We start from the raw sequence: 18,772 nt of genomic DNA, 5'->3' as shown, positions 1-18,772 counted from the left end.
GAGCACAGCTTTGGAGTCAAGCATACTTGGGGTACTTCCCCTCTCTGGGCCTCACTTTTACTCCTATGTAAAATGGGCTTGAATCACATCCACCTCAAAGGCTGTTGAGGGGATTGGATGAAATCAAACAGGTAAAAGCAATCAGCACAGGGCCTGATACACCGTGGATGCTCACTTTAACTTATCTAACATGGACGTAGATAGTCCTTCCCTGTTTGTAAAATTGCTTTCCCTTTCCTCACCCTCTTTGGTTGATTTAATGATATTCACTTATTGGGCGCCTACTGTGTGTCCGGCCCAGGATTGGGTTTCAATAGGTGACAACTGCCATCAGGGAGAGGGGAAGGGACTCTTCGGAGGTCACTGCCTCAGCCCAAGCAGAGCTAGTGCTGAGCCAGTGCCAGGCACGACCCAGGCCTTCCACCTCCCAAGGGGTGATAATTCCGGGGGTGGGAACAGGTCCGGGGAGAGGCCTTGTCTCAAGGCACGAGCGGGCTCTGACCTTGAGTCACGTAAGAGGGGGGCAGGGTGGCGGTGCTCAGACATGCAGCCTTGATGCCAAATCTCCTGATAGAGACCTGCTCTTGCCAGAGTGAAACTGGCAGGTGCAGCTTAAAGAGGGGCTATTGGGAGTCCCCGTGACCTTGGAGGGCAGAGATTGGAAGGGGTTATGGGGGGGGCGTTAAGAGTTCCTTGAGGGGTGAGTCTGAGTGTAATGGGGGAGTCCTGATGGACGCCATCAGGAGGTGCACAGTGGAGATGGAGGGGCCTATTGTAATCAGGAAGGAGGTATTGATTCCTAAGATGAGATGAGGGAGTCTTGGTCTTGATTGGGGAAGGAACTTATAGATGGGGGATTTCTGTTGGATGAGGAGGGATTGCAGTCGAGATCATGAGATGGCACAGATGGGATGTAGGTCTCCAAAAGAAGTAAGGGGCAGTCTAACGGAGGGGAGTCCAAGTCCGGATCATAAGGGACCTGGGTGCTACTCGGAGCCAGTACGGTCGTGATTGTGGTCCTTTGCCATGGGTAGCTGGGAGCAGTGGTAATGTGAGCGTCTAGGCCGTGATAAGGAGGGGGCTGTAGTCCGTGACATAAGTAGTTTCAACAGGTCGTGAGGGCACGAAGGACCCTGAAACTTATGTCACCGGCAGAAGCTATCCGGCAAAACGGTACCAGATCCAGCCCAGACGCGGAACCGCTCTCGCTCTGCGCAGGCGCAGTACAGGGCGGCCGGACGTTACGGTTGGGGGCGGGCCCGGAGGGAGGGGCTTGGAAGCCTCTCTCTGCGCTTGCGCTTAAGGGGCGTGGCGGTCGCACCTGCGCGAGTTGGGGGAAGGGGGAGGAGCGAGGTGACGCAGGCGTAATAATAGAGAAGGTGCCAGAAAGATACAAAACAAGTGGCCGCGGCCGTCGCCCAGGAGTCGTGAGGCGCCGGAATTCGGTGAGGATGTGGAGAGGCCTACAAGCTACTGGTGGCGGGTAGACCGGACCACCTGGGTGCTGGGGAGAGGGCGGTACCACCCTTACAGGGCGAGGGGGTCGGATTCGTACAGCGCCACCTGTGTGGAGCGAAGGGCTGCTTTGGTCGGTCCCATTGTAGGGGGCAGAGGGTCACTTTCGGACTGTACCACTTAGGTGGAGCTGTGGGGCTGGTCGGACAGTACCTCTGGACGCAGCCAAGGAACATGTCTGGACAGTAGTACCCATAGTCAAAGGGCAATTGGCGGGGTGGCCCGCGTTGGGCCCCCAGGCTTGTTCGAACCGAGTCATTTAGTCGGGTGGGAGGCCTGTTCGGAACATACCACCTGGGTAGGGGCATTCGGGCTGGGCCTGCCCGACTGGCCGGAGGACAAGAGGGGTCTGGCGTCTGGACCTGTTACTAGGGGACCTCGGGCGATACCATTCTCTTGCGGGAGAAGGGGGAGGCTAAAACGGCTGGGATGTGAGGGTGGCCCTGCCCGGCGGCACTCGGAAGGGGAGACGCACTGGCGGGGGTGAGGTCCGGGCCTCCGCGTCGCTGACCACTGCCCCCTCCCCGCTGTGTGTGTTCTAGGCCCTGGTTCTGAGCTTTTTCCGCCCCTCTCCCCCGGGTATGGCGCTGTCCGGGTCGACCCCGGCCCCGAGCTGGGAGGAGGATGAGTGCCTGGACTACTACGGGATGCTGTCGCTTCACCGTATGTTCGAGGTGGTGGGCGGGCAACTGACCGAGTGCGAGTTGGAGCTGCTAACCTTCCTGCTGGACGAGGTCCCCGGCGCCGCCGGCGGCCTGGCCCGCGCCCGCAGCGGCCTGGAGCTGCTGCTGGAGCTGGAGCGCCGCGGGCAGTGCGATGAGAGCAACTTGAGGCTGCTGGGGCAACTCCTGCGCGTGCTATCCCGTCACGACTTGCTGCCACACCTGGCGCGCAAGAGGCGCTGGCCAGGTATCGTGGAATGGGAGGGTGACAGACTTCCGGTGGGGAGAGGGCCTTGCTTTTGCTGGGCCTCCACGGTGTCTGATATGGAGAGTGCCATCTCAGTACGTGTCCCATCGCACTCTTTTCCTCCTCCCAGAGTATCAGTGAGAAACACAAGAGGGAGGAGGCATGGCATTGGGAGGAGTGAGCCTTTGGGATTTGGCTACATCAATAGTGATGTTTGTAGTGTCTGTTTACAGAGGGCTTACTTCTTGCCGGGCACAGCAGTAAGCCCTTCTTCATATGTACTATCATCCTATATCCTCCCGGTAATCCTAAGAGGAAGTCCTGTCATCGTCCCCACTGTACAGGGAAAGCAGTAGGTTGGAGAATTTAGGCAGATTGCCCACATAAAACAGCTGAATCCTGTGTGCCCGGGGAATAGGGAACAGGAGATACAGCTTGACGGGACTGACAAAGTGTTCCATGAGGAACAAACATTTGGGAGGAGTATCAAGACTATAAGACAGGTGAACGATTTACTTTTTTTTATTCTGTATATGAAGATGACTTTATTTGAACGATTTACTTTTAGACGTGGTTATGGAAGGACTGAAACAGAGTAATGGAGCAGAGAGAGAAAGTAGGGAGTGGAATGCTTCAGAGTGAAAGGAGGTTAAGATTCCATAACCAGGGCTTCCCTGGTGGTGCAGTGGTTGGGAGTGCGCCTGCCGATGCGGGGGACGCGGGTTCGTGCCCCGGTCCGGGAGGGTCCCGCATGCCGCGGGGTGGCTGGGCCTGCGTGTCCGGAGCCTGTGCTCCGAGGCGGGAGGGGCCGTGGCGGTGAGAGGCCCGCGTACAGCAAAAAAAAAAAAAAGATTCCATAACCAGTCAAGACCTTTCTGAGAAGGAGGCATTTGAACTGAGGCTGCACTGCCACCCTGGTGCATAGATCTCAGAGTAGGAAATTCCAGGCAGAGGGAAAGACAAGCTTTTAAGTCCTGAGGTAGGACTGAGTTTGGCATTATCAGAGGCCACTGTGGCAGGAGCAGAGGTCAAAGTAAGGGCACAGAGGTAGGTGAGAAGCCATGCCACATAGGAGCTTGCAGATAACACAGCTAGAAAGTGGGAGCTAGGATTTAAACCTTGCTGGTTTGTCTCCAGAGTTGGTGCCCTTAATCCTTGTAAGGGAAGTGCTCCTATAGGACAGCAGTCCTGAGAAGGTGAAGAGCCCCTTGTGTGCATAGGGTTTGTGCTTTTGAGCCCTTGGCGGGATTACTAGAGGTGCTGTGGCTAGTTTAGGGAGGGGTTTTGTGAGCTTTCCTGCCCAGGGTAAGCCCATGGGATTTGGGTAACCAGGAGAAAGGCATCCCTTGTGCAGAACTGACAGCATTTTTGGAAAAATATGTCTGGAGGTCAGGCTCTGGAAGAGAAGATCTGGGGACCCTGCAGAGGCCTGCTTACTCTTTGGGGCCTCAGGGAGAGCCGGGGGCAGTTGACGGATGGGGGCAGCCAGCATTGCAGGAATCCTGACCATAACTCAGCTTACAGGATAACTGACAGTTGGAGCTGCTGTAGACATGGATTGGGTGGCCCCAGAAGGTGATGAGTGTTTTACCCTGGGAGGCACCGAACAATTACTGGGCTGCAGGTGTTTGAGAGGGAGTGGGTATCTGGGCTTTGAGTTCTGGGGAACTCAGGCACCCTGTGGAGCAGGTTTTCTTCTGGGGTGGGGGTGAGGGGGTGGGAATTGGAGGCTGGGCCTGGGAGAAGTCGCAGGCTTTGAATACTTCTTTCCATTCTTCTCTCCCCACAGTGTCTCCAGAACGCTCCAGCTATGGCACGTCCAGCTCTTCTTCAAAGAGGACCGAGGGCGGCTGCCGTCGCAGTCAGCAGTCAAGGAGTTCTTCAGATGTTGAGCAGGGTCAGTGGGAGACAGGTGAGCCCAGCCCTGTGGGCGCGCCAGCAGTCTCTCTCTCTCCCTTCTGAACCCTGATGAACCTACCCCATCCTGACCCATCAAGGAAGGAGCCCGTGGGGGTGATTCTGTCTCATTTTTGCTTTGTGTTTGTGTTTGTTGTTGCAAAAGCACGTGTCTAGAAACAACTTATGGAATTGTTTCTTGTGGTTTTATATGTCATTTAAATGGCACCACATCATGGGTGTCATTCTTCACATGGCTGTCTTTGTTGGACATGTTTCTGAGATTTATTCATGTTGGGTTTCTAATTGGTTTTGTTTAATTGCCATGGCAATTAATTTATCCACTCTCCTCCCCTCCCCCAAGTTTTTTTTTTTTTTTTCCAAGTTTTTAATCATTCAAACGTATTTCAAATACACCGAGAAGTGGAAAGATGAGTGCAGTGAATGTGTTTGTAACTTCCACGTAGACTCAGTAATTTTAACATTTTGCCAGGTTTGCTTTATGTGCATGTATGTGTAATTCTGTTTTTTCTTTTTTTTAAATATTTATTCGTTTGTTTTTGGCTGCATCGGATCTTAGTTTCGGCACTTGGGATTTTTCGTTGCAGTGTGCAGGCTTCTCTCTAGTTGAGGCACTTGCGGGCTCAATTGCCCCGTGGCATGTGAGATTTTAGTTCCCCGACCAGGGATCGGACCTGCGTCCCCTGCATTGGAAGGTGGATTCTCAACCACTGGACCACCAAGGAAGTCCCTAATTCTGTTTTCTTTTTGTTGAACTCTTTGAAAGTAAATTACAGGCATCAGGACACTTTACCCTGAAATTGGCAGGCATCTCCTGAGAATCAGAAGATTGTCTGAAACCACTTCAAGACTACTGTCATACCTAAGAAAGGACATAAATACTTATTCTCTGTTATCCTAATGGTCCATTTTCAGATCTTCTCAATATTGTCTGCACTTTCAGGATCCACTCATAGTTGTGTTGCTGTACATTCAGTTATTAGTCTCCTTAATCTCTTACTATGGAAACCCCCCCCCCCACTACCCCGTACCTTTTTCTTTTTTCCCCCCATGACATTGACCAGGCCACTTGTTTTGTACAATGTCCTGTTTGTTTCCGGATATGCCTGATAATTTCCTGATGGTATCATTTAACTTATCCGTCTGTCCCCTGTAGTTTGGGAATCGGGTTTGGAGAGTTGGTTAGATTCAGGTTACGTGTTTTTGGCTGGTATGCTCCTTGGTTGATGCCGTGGTCTTCGCATTAGAGCACATCAGGAGGCCTGGTTTTCCTGTTGTGAGTGAGCAAGTTCGATCACTTGGTTAAGGTGGTGTCTGCTGTATTTGTCCTTCGTACAGAGATATTTTTTCCCCTTGTGGTTAGTAAATAATCTGTGAGATGACACTTTGGCACGTCGTGTTCACCAACAGCATCCCCAGTGGGTTTAGCAGCCATTGGTGATCTCTGCCTGAACCAGTTGCTATACTGGTGTTCATGAAATGGTGGTTTTCTAATTCTCTGCTATGTCTATTAGCTGGCATTTCCTCAAGAGGAGTTTTACTTTTTTCTTCCCCTCCATCCCTCCCTCTCTCTTTTTACTTAGTGAGGGGTGTCACCATAGACTCATATATTCTTATTTATTTACTGTTATAATCAATTAGTTATTCTTCCTGATGTTCAAATTGGCTACATCCTGTGTCCTTTTGATGTGTCTCCATCATTCTTTGGGTGCTTCCTGCTTTGTAGGACTGCAAGATGGACTGCAAGGTGTCCAGGATTCACTTGTGTTTTCCCTTCCCCAGCCCTGGAATCCGCTGTTTCCAGAAGCCTGGTTTCTCTTAGAGGCAGCGGTATTTGGAGACCAAGATCCGGGTGCTGAGTGTGCGCATTGTTTTTAGGCGCTTACAGTGAACAGAACTAGAAATTGCTTTTCATAAAAGTTCATATTAGGGGCTTCCCTGGTGGCGCAGTGGTTGAGAGTCCGCCTGCCGATGCAGGGGACACGGGTTCGTGCCCCGGTCCGGGAAGATCCCACATGCCGCGGAGCGGCTGGGCCCGTGAGCCATGGCCGCTGGGCCTGCGCGTCCGGAGCCTGTGCTCCGCAACGGGAGAGGCCACAACAGTGAGAGGCCCGCGTACCGCAAAAAAAAAAAAAAAAAAAGTTCACATTAGCATTTTCAATTCAAACATAACATTATAAGGATTTTTTTTTTTTTTGGCTGTGCTGCTTGCAGGGATGTTAGTTCCCTGACCAGGGATTGAACCTGCGCCCTCAGCGGTGAAACTGTGAGGTTGTAACCACTGTACCACCAGGGAATTCCCTACAAGGACTTTTTTTTTTAATTAATTTATTTTTGGCTGCATTGGGTCTTTGTTGCTGCGTGTGGGCTTTCTCTAGTTGCGGCTAGCGGGGGCTACTCTTCGTGTGGTATGCGGGCTTCTCGTTGCGGCGGCTTCTCTTTGTTGCAGAGCCTGTCTCTAGGGTGCGCGGGCTTCAGTAGTTGCGGCACATGGGCTCAGTAGTCCTACGAGGACTTTTTTGTCTTACACTGAAAATCTTGGTTCTTGGTAACATTAAGACATGGACTTATTTTGCTTTATTTTACAACAATAATGAAATAGCTTCAAATTTATAATGTCAGTACCACTGCTGTGTCTACTGAATGAAACATAAGATATTTTTGTGGTTCTAATTGTTTTCAGAGTATATCCTACTGAGAGTTTACAGTCAGAATGTTCTTCCTAGTTACTTAAGACCCTTCTTTTTTCTGCTTCTTGTTACTGATTTTATATATAGCTAGATCCATTTGTTTCTGTTTGTGTTTAATTTTATGGTTTGTTTCTTTTGTCTCTTGTTAAATTTTTGAGTATGTTGTAAAACAGTTACATGATTCCAAAGTCAAAACTAAAGTATGTAAAAAAGATGTTCTTAGAAGTATCATTTCCGTTGGTATTTCTCTCCTTCCCAATAGATAATCAGTTTCATTCACTTCTAACATAGCCTTACAGTGTTTCATCTTGCAAAAATAGCAAACAATGTATATATTCTTGTTTCCTCTCCTTTTTTATACAAAACATAGCAAACTGTAGATATTTGTTTTTCACTTGCTTTAGTTCACTAAGCAGTCTTTTGTGGAAATTACTCCGTGTACTTTTTGCCAGACATTTACATTGTCTTCAGGTTTATGTGGTCAGGAACTATAAACAGAGCTCCAGCTACTGGTGTCCTGCCTGTTTCCTGGGGTGAGTAGTCAGGGTTTCTCTGGGGTCACACCTGAGAGTGGGACTGCCAGGTGGTGGGGTGTGCTCGTCTGTCCTTCCAGATGATGCTAACTTGTACTTATTAGCCATCTTACGGCCCAGGAAGCAGAGGGGCTCACCCAGGGTCTGACAGCGTGGAGTACAGCCTTGAGCGCTTCCTTGGGCACCCACCTTGGTGCTCCACCCATCATCTGGTCTTCAACCTACACCATCTTTCTCTCCTCAGGTTCTCCCCCAACTAAACGGCAGCGGCGGAGTCGGGGCCGTCCCAGTGGTGGCGCCAGACGGCGGCAGAGAGGAGGTCCAGCCACCCCCCAGCAGCAGCAGGAGCCAGCCGGGCCTACCTCAGAAGGCAAAGTGACCTGTGGTAGGTGTCTGTGCGTGCCTTGGGAGTGCATGTGCAGTGCCCGTTGCAGCCAGTAGAGCTGAAGGGTGGGAGAATGGGCCCTCATCTGGGGTGTGACACCCAGTGGGTGGGCAGCAACTCCATGCATCTGTACAGCACAGTGGAATCCCTGTCTTTTCTGTTGCCTACTCGCTTGTCTACATCCTGCCCATAGTTGAAGGATTGTGTTGTGTGCCGCCTCCTCCAGGAAGCCTTTCCTGACAGTCCCCTGCCCTCAATGTCATTTTTTGTTGGAGGAGCCAGGCAGGGGCTGAGCAGCTGGGCCTGGCAGGCCTCAGAGCAGATGGGAGTTAGATTTTATTCTGAGTCAAGGGCTTTCCAAGGGTTTTTAGCAGGGGAGTGAAGTGATCTGATACCAGTTTTTAAAGGAACTCCAGTTTCATCTGGAAAATCAGTTAATAAATGAGTTACAATTTGCAAAGTGTTTAGAACAGTGCTGGACATGTAGCACATGCTCTGTAGGTGCACATGAAATAAATCCACAAAGTGGAAGCAGGGAAATGAGTGGAGGGGCTTCACAGTCCAACAGGATGAGGCAGAGGTCTGGCCTGGGGTAGTGGCGCTGGAGAGGGTGAGAAGGAGGTGGACTTAAGGAAATAAACATTTTGGATATAGGGTTGACTGTACCTGCAGACAGGTGGGTTGGATGGGTTAGGGGACTCTGCTATGCAGACTCATGCAGACCTTGCCCTTAAGAAATTCTCACTGGTCCTGAGGGGAGGACACAGGCACGGGTAGGGCGCACACTCTCTCACACACTCCCACACGCCCCTCTGGTACCCCCTCCTCTGAGTTGGGCAAGGCTCTGGTCACAGAGGGTATCAGCTGGTGAGAGGCTCAGGCTGGGTGGGTGGGGGTGGAATTATAGGAGGGAAGGTTGAGGGGCAGGTGGCAGCAGCTCTGCATCCCCCAGGAGACCTTGGCCTCAGGGCGCTTCCTCCTGCCATCTGCAGAACCTCCAACCCCCAGAGTGCATGAGCCTGCCTCCTCCCGGTGCCCATTGCGGTCCCCCAGACCCTGGTGGTCCTAGCCGCTCCCTAGATGAGGCTGTAGACACCTGTGCTGGCTGCTTTCAGGAGGAACAGGCCAGTGGAGCTAGCCTGAGTCCTCAGACAGCCCGCACTTGAGGGGGTGGCTGTTTGGTCGTGACTCTCCCCAGAGTCAGGAGTTAATTACCAGAGCCACCCACTGGCTGGGTGGCCTAGAGGGTCACTGCCTCCCTAGGGAGCAGGCCAGGCTGAGGCCGTGAGGGGTCTTGCTGCTGGAGGCCTCCATCTCTTCTCTGAGGCTGGGGAGGTTGTGACCCTGGGTGTGGCCGTCTCTTGCTGTGGGGCGTGGCTGCGCAGGTCTGACTGCTGACTCACCAGGCAGGGTGGGGCTGGAGTGAGGCTTTCCCCAGTAGGGCCCTGAAAATGGAGATGGCCTAGTCCCAGGGGTGGAAGGAGGTCCCTCCAGACCTGAGTGAGGAACGGGTCTGCCATTCTTGCTTCCTCCTCACCTGTGATAGCTGTGGGGGTTGAGCCCCAGGCAGCTGCCTTCCACTGAGGGATAGAACCAGACTGAACTCCGGAGGCCCCAAGAGTGTGAGGAAGGGGCCATGGGGGATCCTGGGCTCAGACACAGGACCTCTGAGTCTCCACATCCCTCTCAGGGCCGTCCACTGCGCCCTGCGCTGAGCGTACTCCTCACCTGACCTTGAATTCTCAAGACGGCCCTTGAGGTAGGGATGCCGTCCCCCATTGTGTGGAGGGGCAGGGCTGGGCCGAAGCTCGGGTTTGCTCATTTGGTTGGTCCACGTGTGTTTATAGAGCATTGACTACCTGCTTACATCCCACAGAAGGGACTGGAGGCCCCTGCCCTCATGGAGCTTGTGTTCTGGTGGGAGGAGAAAGCTAAGGGAAGGAAGAGAAACTTCAGATGTCAGCTGTGAAGAGAAACAAGCAGGGGGAGGGGGTAGAGAATGATGGAAAATCCAGTTCTAGGTGGATTTTCAAGGTAGGGTGGTCTAGGAAGGCCTCTCAGAAGACAGGAGGAGAGGTAGGAGTGTGTGGATGGCTGAGGTAGGGTGTTTCAGATTGAGGGGACAGCAGGAGCAGAGGCCTGTGTGGGGACATGGCAGTGGTGGTGCTGGGACCGAGAGGAAGCTGGCAGAGCTGGAGCAGAGGGAGTGCGGGGAGGCTGCCAGGAGGTGAGGGCAGGAGAGGTGACCAGGGGCCCATCCTGCAGAGCCTGGGAGCCACGGGCCAGGCTTTGCGTTTGTTTAAATGATGGAAAGCAGTGGGAGGACTTGAATGACAGGCTGCACTTTGCTTTTTTTTCCTTCAGTGTTTCCTATGGAGAAGAAATAGAAGCAGATTAACATAACGAATCCTGGCTCCCTGGCCCCCAACCTCAGCAGTTGTCAGGTCATGGCTCATCTTGTTTCATTAGCCACGTTGTTTTGGAGTCAGTTCCAGGTGTCCTTTTATTTCACTGGTAGATTTTTCACTGTGTATTTCTAGAAGATGAGAACTGGGGAGTTCCCTGATGGTCCAGTGGTTAGGACTTGGACTTGGCGCTTTCACTGCTGTGGCCCGAGTTCAGTCCCTGGTCGGGAAACTAAGATCCTGCAACCTGCGCAGCCAAAAAAAAAAAAAAAAAAAGAGTAAGAATTCTTAAAAAAAAAAAATCACACCAAAAAAATAACAATAACTTCTTACTCTCATGTGTCTGCTCAGTGCTTTAATTTCTAATTCTTATAAATATTGGTTCTCTTAAGTCTCTCCTAATTTATAGGTTTCCCCCATCACCTCTGATTTCTCCCCCACCACCCTTGTATCTGTTGAAAGTAGTTGTCCTGTAGTGTTTCCCAAAGACTGGCTTTTGCAGATTGCGTTCTGTGGTAGGATTGACTGAACATGTTCCCCTGTCGTATTTCCTGAAAATTGGTAGTTGGGCCTGGAGAGGCTTGATCAGATTGTGGTTTGATGGTTTTGTTTTTTTATTTTCTTATTTTGGCCACGCTGTGCGGCTTGCAGGATCTTAGTTTCCTGACCAGGGATTGAACCCCCGCCCTTGGCAACGGAAGTGCTGCATCCTAACCCCTGGACCACCAGGAAATGCCCTTTTTTTAAAAAAAAAATAATAATTTTAATTAATTAATTTTGGGGGCTGCATTGGGTCTTCGTTGCTGCGCATGGGCTTCTCATTGCGGTGGCTTCTCTTGTTGCAGAGCATGGGTGCTAGGCGCACGGGCTTCAGTAGTTGTGGCACGCGGGCTCAGTAGTTGTAGCTCGAGGGCTCTAGAGCGCAGGCTCAGTAGTTGTGGCGCACAGGCTTAGTTGCTCCGTGGCATGTGGGATCTTCCCGGACCAGGGATCGAACCTGTGTCCCCTGCACTGGCAGGTGGATTCTTAACCACTGCGCCACCAGGGAAGCCCCCCTTCTGTTTTTTTTCAAGCTCACCTCCTAGGTGGTATTGTGCTCTTCCTTTAGGAAGCAGGCAGAGGCTGCTTGTCTCTTAACTGCCCTTGGTGGCAGCAGCTGCTCACTGCCTCCATCCATTAGTTCAGGAAAGGTTGAAGAACTTTACAGTGACACCGTGACTCTGGCTGTGCCTTGGGGAAAAGACTGGAGCAGGAGAGGGAGCCGGCTTTTGTCCAGAGGAGGTGCTGGTATTGGTGTGGCATTGGAGGGTGGAGTCTGTCCCTTAGAGCTTACTGGCTGATTCTCTCTCCTGGGCACAGGTCCTCTGTGTCCCCAGCCTTTCCCGGAGGGGAGACCTGAGTGAGAGTCATCCCTGGCCTCCGGCACAGGGTCTGGCACAGAACGCTGCTCACCTGCTCACCTGGGCCTGTCCCTCATACCTTTCCTGATCTCCCACTGGAAAGCCCCTCCCATTTCCCTCTGCGGCCCATTCTGTCCCAGAAGAGAGACTGATGAGGTGTCGGGTAGAGGAACAAGAGAGTGTTGGGGGGCTTCCCTGGTGGCGCAGTGGTTAAGAATCCGCCCTGGTCCAGGAAGATTCCACATGCTGCGAGTAACTAAGCCTGGGCACCACAACTACTGAGGCTGTGCTCTGGAGCCCACGAGCCACAGCTGCTGAACTCATGTGCCACAACTACTGAAGCCCGCACGTGCCTAGAGCCTGTGCTCTGCAACAAGAGAAGCCACCGCAATGAGAAGCCCATGCACCACAACGAAGAGTAGCCCCCGCTCTCCACAACTAGAGAAAGCCCGTGCGCAGCAACGAGGACCTAATGTAGCCAAAAATAAATAAACAAATTTATTATTTTTTTAAAAAAGTGTGGGGGCCCACCTGAGTGCAGGAAGCGGGAGCAGCTCTCCTCTGGAGGAAGACGGGGCCCCACCCTCCGTCCTGGGGGCAGGGAGCATCTCCCTACCTTTGGCGAGGGACTGTTGACAAATGCTGTTGACCAAGCATTTGGTGTGTTCCTGGCCGGAGGAAACTGTTCAGCCGCCTTCAGCCTTCCCCGAGTGCTGACCTGGTGCTTTTTCTGACCGCCCTGCTGCTTCTGCAGAGCAGCTGGAGTTGTCTTGGTATCCTGAGGCCACTTCCTTCCTGCTGCATCCAGCCTTGTAATCCTCACAGTGGCCCCATTAGAACAGGTACTGGAGTGAGGTTGTTTTATGGAGGAGGCCACCGAGGTGCAGAGAGGTGTGGTCAGCTCAGGAGGCCCCAGACTCCCTGCCCCAGCCTGCCAGGGCGTGGTCAGCCCTGCGCTTCCAGTTGTCCCCTTGTACCCTTTTCCACCATGCTGGCCCCCAGCCTGTGAATGCCCCAAGTTCATTTTTTGCCTCTGGACTTTAACACACACCGATCTCTTCTGGGAAAGTCACTCCTCTTTTCACTGCTTTCCTGTCTCGACTTACTTGTCCTCTTTCACATTTTACTTCCAGTGTCATTTCCTGGAGAGGTCCTCTCTGATTGTTTCGATCTGAATCGTTCTCTATAATTTCCTCTCCTGACCCTTGGAATGTCTTTTAATTATGGACTTCTGTGTATGGTTGTATGAGAGGCAGCAAACAGGATAGGGATAGTTAAAAGAGCTTGGGCTCTGAAGCCAGGCATCTCGGTTGGAACTCCAGCTCTGCCATTTCCTGCCTGTGTGGCCTTGGGCAGGTGACTCATCCTCTGTGCCTTAGTTTCCTCATCTACAAAAAGGGGACAATAGCACTGCCTCATAAGGTTGCAGGCATGATCAAAAAGGTCAATAGGGCTTCCCTGGTGGCGCAGTGGTTGGGAGTCCGCCTGCCGATGCAGGGGACACAGGTTTGTGCCCAGGTCCAGGAAGATCCCACATGCCGTGGAGCAGCTGGGTCCGTGAGCCATGGCCGCTGAGCCTGCGCATCCGGAGCCTGTGCTCCACAACGGGAGAGGCCACAGCAGTGAGAGGCCCACGTACCGCAAAAAAAAAAGAAAAAATAAAGGTCAATAGATGTGAAATGTGTGAAGGTAGTGCAGTAAGTACTATATACACCTATGGTTAAATTATTTTGGCGAGGAATAAAGAGAGATTGTGCATGATGCCCATGGTTCAGGGCCGGGGTGGAGTGGTGGCTCAGATAACACACATCTCTCCTCTTCTCCAGTGGAGTTTCCCTGTCTTCCCCTTCTGTGTACCGTCCTCTTGTGTTTCAGACCAGAGGTTGGGCCATGTCTTCACCTGTATTTGGGATAATGAAAGTGCTGTGAGGACTCAGGGGTTAAGACAGGGAAAGCACCTGGGTAGGGTCTGGCCTATACAAAGTGCTCCTTGACTGGGGCTTACATGTCTTCCAGTCCCACTTGTGGCGGGGCACTCGTGTCTCCCCACCGTCCCTGGCACTTAGTAAATGTCTGTTGAATGGAAGGATGAATGGGACACATGAGGGTCCCCCCTGATCCTGTCCTCCTTCCACCCCCACCATGTCCGGTGGGCTCTGGGAGAATAGACAGTGTCCACCGCAGGTGTAGTAGCAGTCTGTGCTGAGGATAAAGGCCATCTGGGAGGGGATTCACCTGGGCGGGCCACAGGTCCCGTGAGCCGGGCCTTGGTGGGTGATGGGCATTCTGGTCGGAAGAGGTGGACAGGTCATTTTGTGAGTAAGGCTTGTACTGGGACCACTTCCCTTGTGACTGGAGGGCAGGGTATGGGAGGATGTAGCTGGGATTGAAGGAGGAGGGGAGGGGAGGAGGTTGGCTCAGGGGCCCAGGTGAGAGAGGGCGAGGCCTAGGCAGGGGCTGTGGCGGTAGAGAGGTGAGTGTTGAAATTATAGTTCCTGTTTTGGGGTGCCTTCGGCGTCTAGGCCCTGGTCACATGCTTCATGAGTTGCCTAATGTAATCCTCATGACCCCATCGTGCAGCAGGGACCTCTTGTTTGTTTGTTTTTCAGATGGGGAAACTGAGGCTCAGAGAGGTGAGGTCACATGCCCAAGGCCCCACAGCTAGACAGTGGCGGAGCCAGGACTTGCCTCAAGGTCTGTCGTTCTCCGCCACCAGGCTCTGTGCCTCTGCCACTGAGCAGCCCGTGTGGCCTTGGACAGGTGCTGCTCCTCCAGCCCCCTGCCTCCCAGCCCACGCTACGGAGGCGTGGTTAGACACTCGGGAGTCCAGGATGTGGGCCCAGAGGTCTTATCTGATCCTTAGCATGGAGGGAGCCAGGTCTGAGTGTTGTGGGAAGTCCTGGGGGCTAAGGCCAGGTAGGTTTTCCTGGGCCTCAAGCAGAGAGGGTGAGCTTCCCCTCAAGACAGAAAAAGGAAGCATTTGGGGTTTGGGGTGGGAGGAGGAAGTGGGTGGTGCTGAGAAGTCGCCTGGGGAAGCAGGGACTTGCCTTCTACTTTCTGCTCTGTGGTGACACAGTCTTTGAAAGGTGAAAGGAGTCAGGGGTATGACACTTCCCCTCCCAGAGCTTCAGTTACCTCATCTGTCAAATGGGTTCATTGCGGCCCCTGCCCCACAGGGCTGATCAGGCTGAATCTCCAAGGGCAAAGCGTTTGGCACATCAGAGCTGCTGGTGGCTGCCATTTTTTAGCACCCATTGGTGGACCGTCATCTGAACAGGCTTTCCAGTAGGGGTTGTCCCCTGGTTTAGGCAGGAACCTGGGCTCAGAGAGGTGGTGACTTGTCCCAGGTCACATAGCTAGCGCCTGAAGGCTCCTGGATTAGAATCAGCTCCACTGACCTGAGGCTGCTCTGTGGGGTGTGGGAGAGTCAGTGCCCTCTGTCATGCCTTGCTACTCCCTGGCCATGCGACCTTGGGCAAATCATTTCTCTTTGCCTCTGTTTCCTCATCTGTAAGTTGGGGTGACAAAAGGGCCTGCCTCACAGGGTCGTTTGTGAATTAAATGAGTTTGTGTGATTCTGCTGCTTGTCATTTCCAGCTTATAGCAGATCCTCAGGATGGCCTGTGTTGTGAGTGGAGAGGAAGTTCTGTTAGTAGCCCGATTCACGGGTGGGAATTCAGTAATCCCGCAGGGGGGTGATACGCCTGAGATCACATTTACAGGGGTAGCCTTGGAAGTTCCGTGTCCTATCCCCTGCACAGAACTGCCACCACATTTGGGTGGATGTAGGCAGGGTTATAAGTGACAAACACAACTCAGACTGGCTTAAGCAAAAAGGAACTTGATTATTGCTAAAGATCCAGGCGCTCCACGCACATGTGATGAACCTCAGGAGTCTTTTCCTCTCTGTCCTTGGCCTTGTGTAGGTTTCATTCTCTCCCCTCCTGGTGGCAAAACGGCCCCCAGCAGCTATGGGCTTAACAGCCCACCTTCTTGGCAGCCTCTGTGGAAAGAGAGCTCCTGCTTGCAGTAGAGCCAGCCCAGTTCCAGCCTTGAGTCTCCTGGGCCTGGTGCTTGCTTGGTGGTTGTGGGGCTGAGGATATGACTGGCCCCACATGAATCTCCCTGTTCGAGGACGCAAGAGGGGTAAAGCTGCTTACCTAAAAGCAAGTCCATTCATTCGTGCCTTGGTTCTTTCACAAATGTGTATTGAGTACCTACTGTATGTCATGGGGCTACACTAATGAACAAGACAGACAAAAATCCCTTCAGGGAGCTCACATTGGGGGGGAGACAGGTGATAAGCCTGACGGTAAGGGAGAGCTTAGGGTAGGTTAGAAGGTGATAAGTGCCTTGGGAAGAAATGGAGCAAGGAAAGGGGAACTGGGAATCCTGGGGCCGGGTGGTGGTGGTAAACAGGGTGGTCGAGGTAGGCTCACTGGGGAGGTGGCCTCTGAGCAAAGGCCTGTAGGAAGTGAGGGAGTAAGTCCCGTGGGCGCTGGGGAGAGAACACCCCGGGCTGAAGGAGAGGCAGGGCCGGGCGGAACCTGCCTGCTGGTGGGGGGGGTGGGGCAGCGAGGAGGTGGTGAGGCTGGAGTGGGGCACATGAGGGGAAGAGCAAGGCCACCAGGTCAGGAGGTAACAGGTCAGACCACAAGAGAGAAGCGGAGTGAGGGTGTCACCCGTACTTGGGTGTGGTTACCAGAAGGGGGAAGGTTGTGGGGCTGGTGCAGTGCAGCCCACAGTGAGGGGCAGCAGGAGGAGGCTGGAGGGAGCGAGGGAGGGTGGCGGTCCCCCTCTTCCCCTTGGCCCCGCTGCGCCGTGTGTCGGCCCCTCCCTGACCAGTCCCTCCTTCTCCGCAGACATCCGGCTCAGGGTGCGAGCAGAGTACTGTGAGCATGGGCCGGCCTTGGAGCAGGGCGTGGCATCCCGGAGGCCCCAGGCCCTGGCACGGCAGCTGGACGTGTTTGGGCAGGCCACGGCGGTGCTGCGCTCTCGGGACCTGGGCTCTGTGGTCTGTGACATCAAGTTCTCAGAGCTCTCCTATCTGGACGCCTTCTGGGGTGACTACCTGAGTGGTGCCCTGCTGCAGGCCCTGCGGGGCGTGTTCCTGACTGAGGCTCTGCGTGAAGCCGTGGGCCGGGAGGCTGTCCGCCTGCTGGTCAGTGTGGACGAGGCCGATTACGAGGCTGGCCGGCGCCGCCTGCTGCTGATGGAGGAGGAGGGGGGAAGGCCCGCCTGAGGCCTCCTGATCCTGCATCTGGCAGGACTGACCCACCTCCTCGCCTCTGGGCCACCTTCTCCCCTGGAGGATGTCGACCATCTCTACTCCTAGAGGACTGTCACTCTGCTAGCTCTGAGGACTGTGACAGCCAGGCCCCTTGATAGACCCTCCCACAGGATGTGGGCTTTGAGGCCTAAACCACTTCCAGCTGAGTTTCCTTTCCAACCGCCCCCCCCCCCCCGGCCGCGCCCCTTACCCCCCGCCCATTAGGTGCGTTCCCTCAGCTTCAGGAGGCCAGGGGCTCAGGCCTGCAGATCCGAAAGGAAGGGAGGCATAGCCACACACCAAAGGTCCCTTGCACATCGTATTCCTGACCCTGGGCTGTGTGTGTGCACACACGCTGCCCCCTCTGAAATCTCCTGGGCTCCTGCCCTGGCCTGTTCCACTTACTGCTCTGGCCTAAGGGCTTCTCTCTCAGGATCTCTGATTATACCGCCCCCCAGCCCTGAGCTTCAGCCACAGCAGTGGGCACTGGAGCTGGGGTGCATCTGGGGTCTGCTCACTTTGCCTGCACATCTCTACAGCCAGCCGGGCTCTGCCCAGCTTCCACACACAGACCTGGCTCTCCCACTTCTCCTGCTCCCCGAAGCTGGACACAGATTTGCACATGGATCTGCACCGAGTGTCACACATGTGTTGCAGCGGCATCAGACCAACTGTGCTGTTTCCCAGGAGGCCAGGACCAGGAACCAGCTTCTTTCTCAGAAAGGGAAGGCAAAGGCTTGGGGCTGATGGGAAAGGCCTTTTATGAGTGACACCAATAAAACTGCCCTGGATAGGGCATAGGTGGGCATCACGGCTGTACTCTTTCCTTTATGGGCTGGAGGAAGGAGCTGATTAGAGCCTGGGCGCAGTACCAATCCCGGAGTTCCTCGCCTGGTATCTGGCTGGAGGGTGGGCAGGATGCTGGACCGTCATGTGCCGGCTGCTGCCACGGTCTTGCCCTCCTTTTGGCTTCAGTTTCCTCATCTGTTGAAGGAGGAAATACTGCCTTGGAGTCATAGACTCTCTCAACCTCATTCACACATGCTTCGCTCCTGTATGTCCTTGGGAGTGCTGGTATTTTTTAACTAGTTCGGTGAGGTGGGCTATCTGTCTATCTCCAAGGCCGACAGAGCCCAAGGGTTTGGAAACCAAATGGGTCAGCAGCCAGTGCTCTCTGCCTAGAGCCCCTCTCCAGGTGGCTCTTCACCCCTCACAGCTTCTGGACAGTTACTAATCTTAAATCTGGATCTCTGTTGTTTCTCCCCCTGAGGCCAAACACTGCTTCCTGCTGCCCCGTGGCTACAGCTGAGGTTGTGGCCTCTTGCTCTTTCCCTACTCCTTGTTTTAAGAGTGTAGGAACTCAAGTTCCGTACACAATACTGGGGGCTTTCCTTCCTGGGTGAGAAGGGGACCTGGGCTGGGAGTTGGGGAGGGGGAGGGCAGGGATTCCCAACTGCCGGCTTTTCTTGGGGGAAAGGATGCAGCTATCCACGCCTGGGAACCTGTCCTGGACCCCTGACCTGTGTTGATATACAGGGATACAGTGGCAAGTCTAGGAGTTGAATCCTGTCCAGGAGTCATAGACCTGATCTACCTAGTTACTGTGTGATCCCAGACTGTCTCCATTTACCTTCTCTGGGAGGGAGGTAATGTCTGCTGGGCACCTAGATAAGATCTATTTAATACTTAGCCAGCTGTGTGAAGTAGGGATTTTGGAAGTGACTTGCCTCAGGAGTAGAGAAGCACTGA

General features: G+C 53.6%; 2 protein-coding genes across 4 annotated transcripts in view; both read left to right on the top strand.

Annotated features, from left to right (window-relative positions):
• The first annotated feature begins 1,320 nt into the window (after positions 1 to 1,320).
• DEDD2 (death effector domain containing 2) lies at positions 1,321 to 17,834 on the top strand. 2 transcript variants are annotated; one of them, XM_032614210.1, is made up of 5 exons: positions 1,321 to 1,445; positions 2,058 to 2,424; positions 4,214 to 4,321; positions 7,809 to 7,949; positions 16,617 to 17,834. In XM_032614210.1, exons 2-5 carry the CDS (start codon positions 2,097 to 2,099, stop codon positions 16,994 to 16,996), a joined length of 957 nt encoding a protein of 318 aa, XP_032470101.1. In that variant the 5' UTR covers positions 1,321 to 1,445; positions 2,058 to 2,096; the 3' UTR covers positions 16,997 to 17,834. The 2 variants fall into 2 exon arrangements, with proteins under 2 accessions (XP_032470101.1, XP_032470100.1); XM_032614209.1 differs by having other exon boundaries at positions 4,214 to 4,336.
• The window catches only part of POU2F2 (POU class 2 homeobox 2), a 103,520-nt gene continuing 93,564 nt past the window's right edge, over positions 8,817 to 18,772 (top strand). For both annotated transcript variants that reach the window (XM_032614144.1, XM_032614143.1), the window contains exon 1: positions 8,817 to 9,708. The gene's annotated coding sequence lies outside the window, so the exon portion shown is untranslated. The remainder of the gene's footprint in view (positions 9,709 to 18,772) is intronic.

The sequence above is a fragment of the Phocoena sinus genome, chromosome 19 (assembly GCF_008692025.1).
Source record: "Phocoena sinus isolate mPhoSin1 chromosome 19, mPhoSin1.pri, whole genome shotgun sequence".
Classification (NCBI taxonomy): Eukaryota; Metazoa; Chordata; class Mammalia; order Artiodactyla; family Phocoenidae; genus Phocoena; species Phocoena sinus.
This window is presented reverse-complemented; position numbering and strand designations above follow the sequence as displayed.

What these genes read in the sequence shown, in the direction of transcription:
- DEDD2 (XM_032614209.1), top strand. Translation starts at nt 2,097, where the DNA reads ATGGCGCTGTCCGGGTCGACCCCGGCCCCGAGCTGGGAGGAGGATGAG. An exon ending in GCGCAAGAGGCGCTGGCCAG is followed by an intron (nt 2,425 to 4,213) that starts GTATCGTGGAAT and finishes CTCTCCCCACAG; the next exon opens with TGTCTCCAGAACGCTCCAGC. An exon ending in GCAGGGTCAGTGGGAGACAG is followed by an intron (nt 4,337 to 7,808) that starts GTGAGCCCAGCC and finishes TTCTCTCCTCAG; the next exon opens with GTTCTCCCCCAACTAAACGG.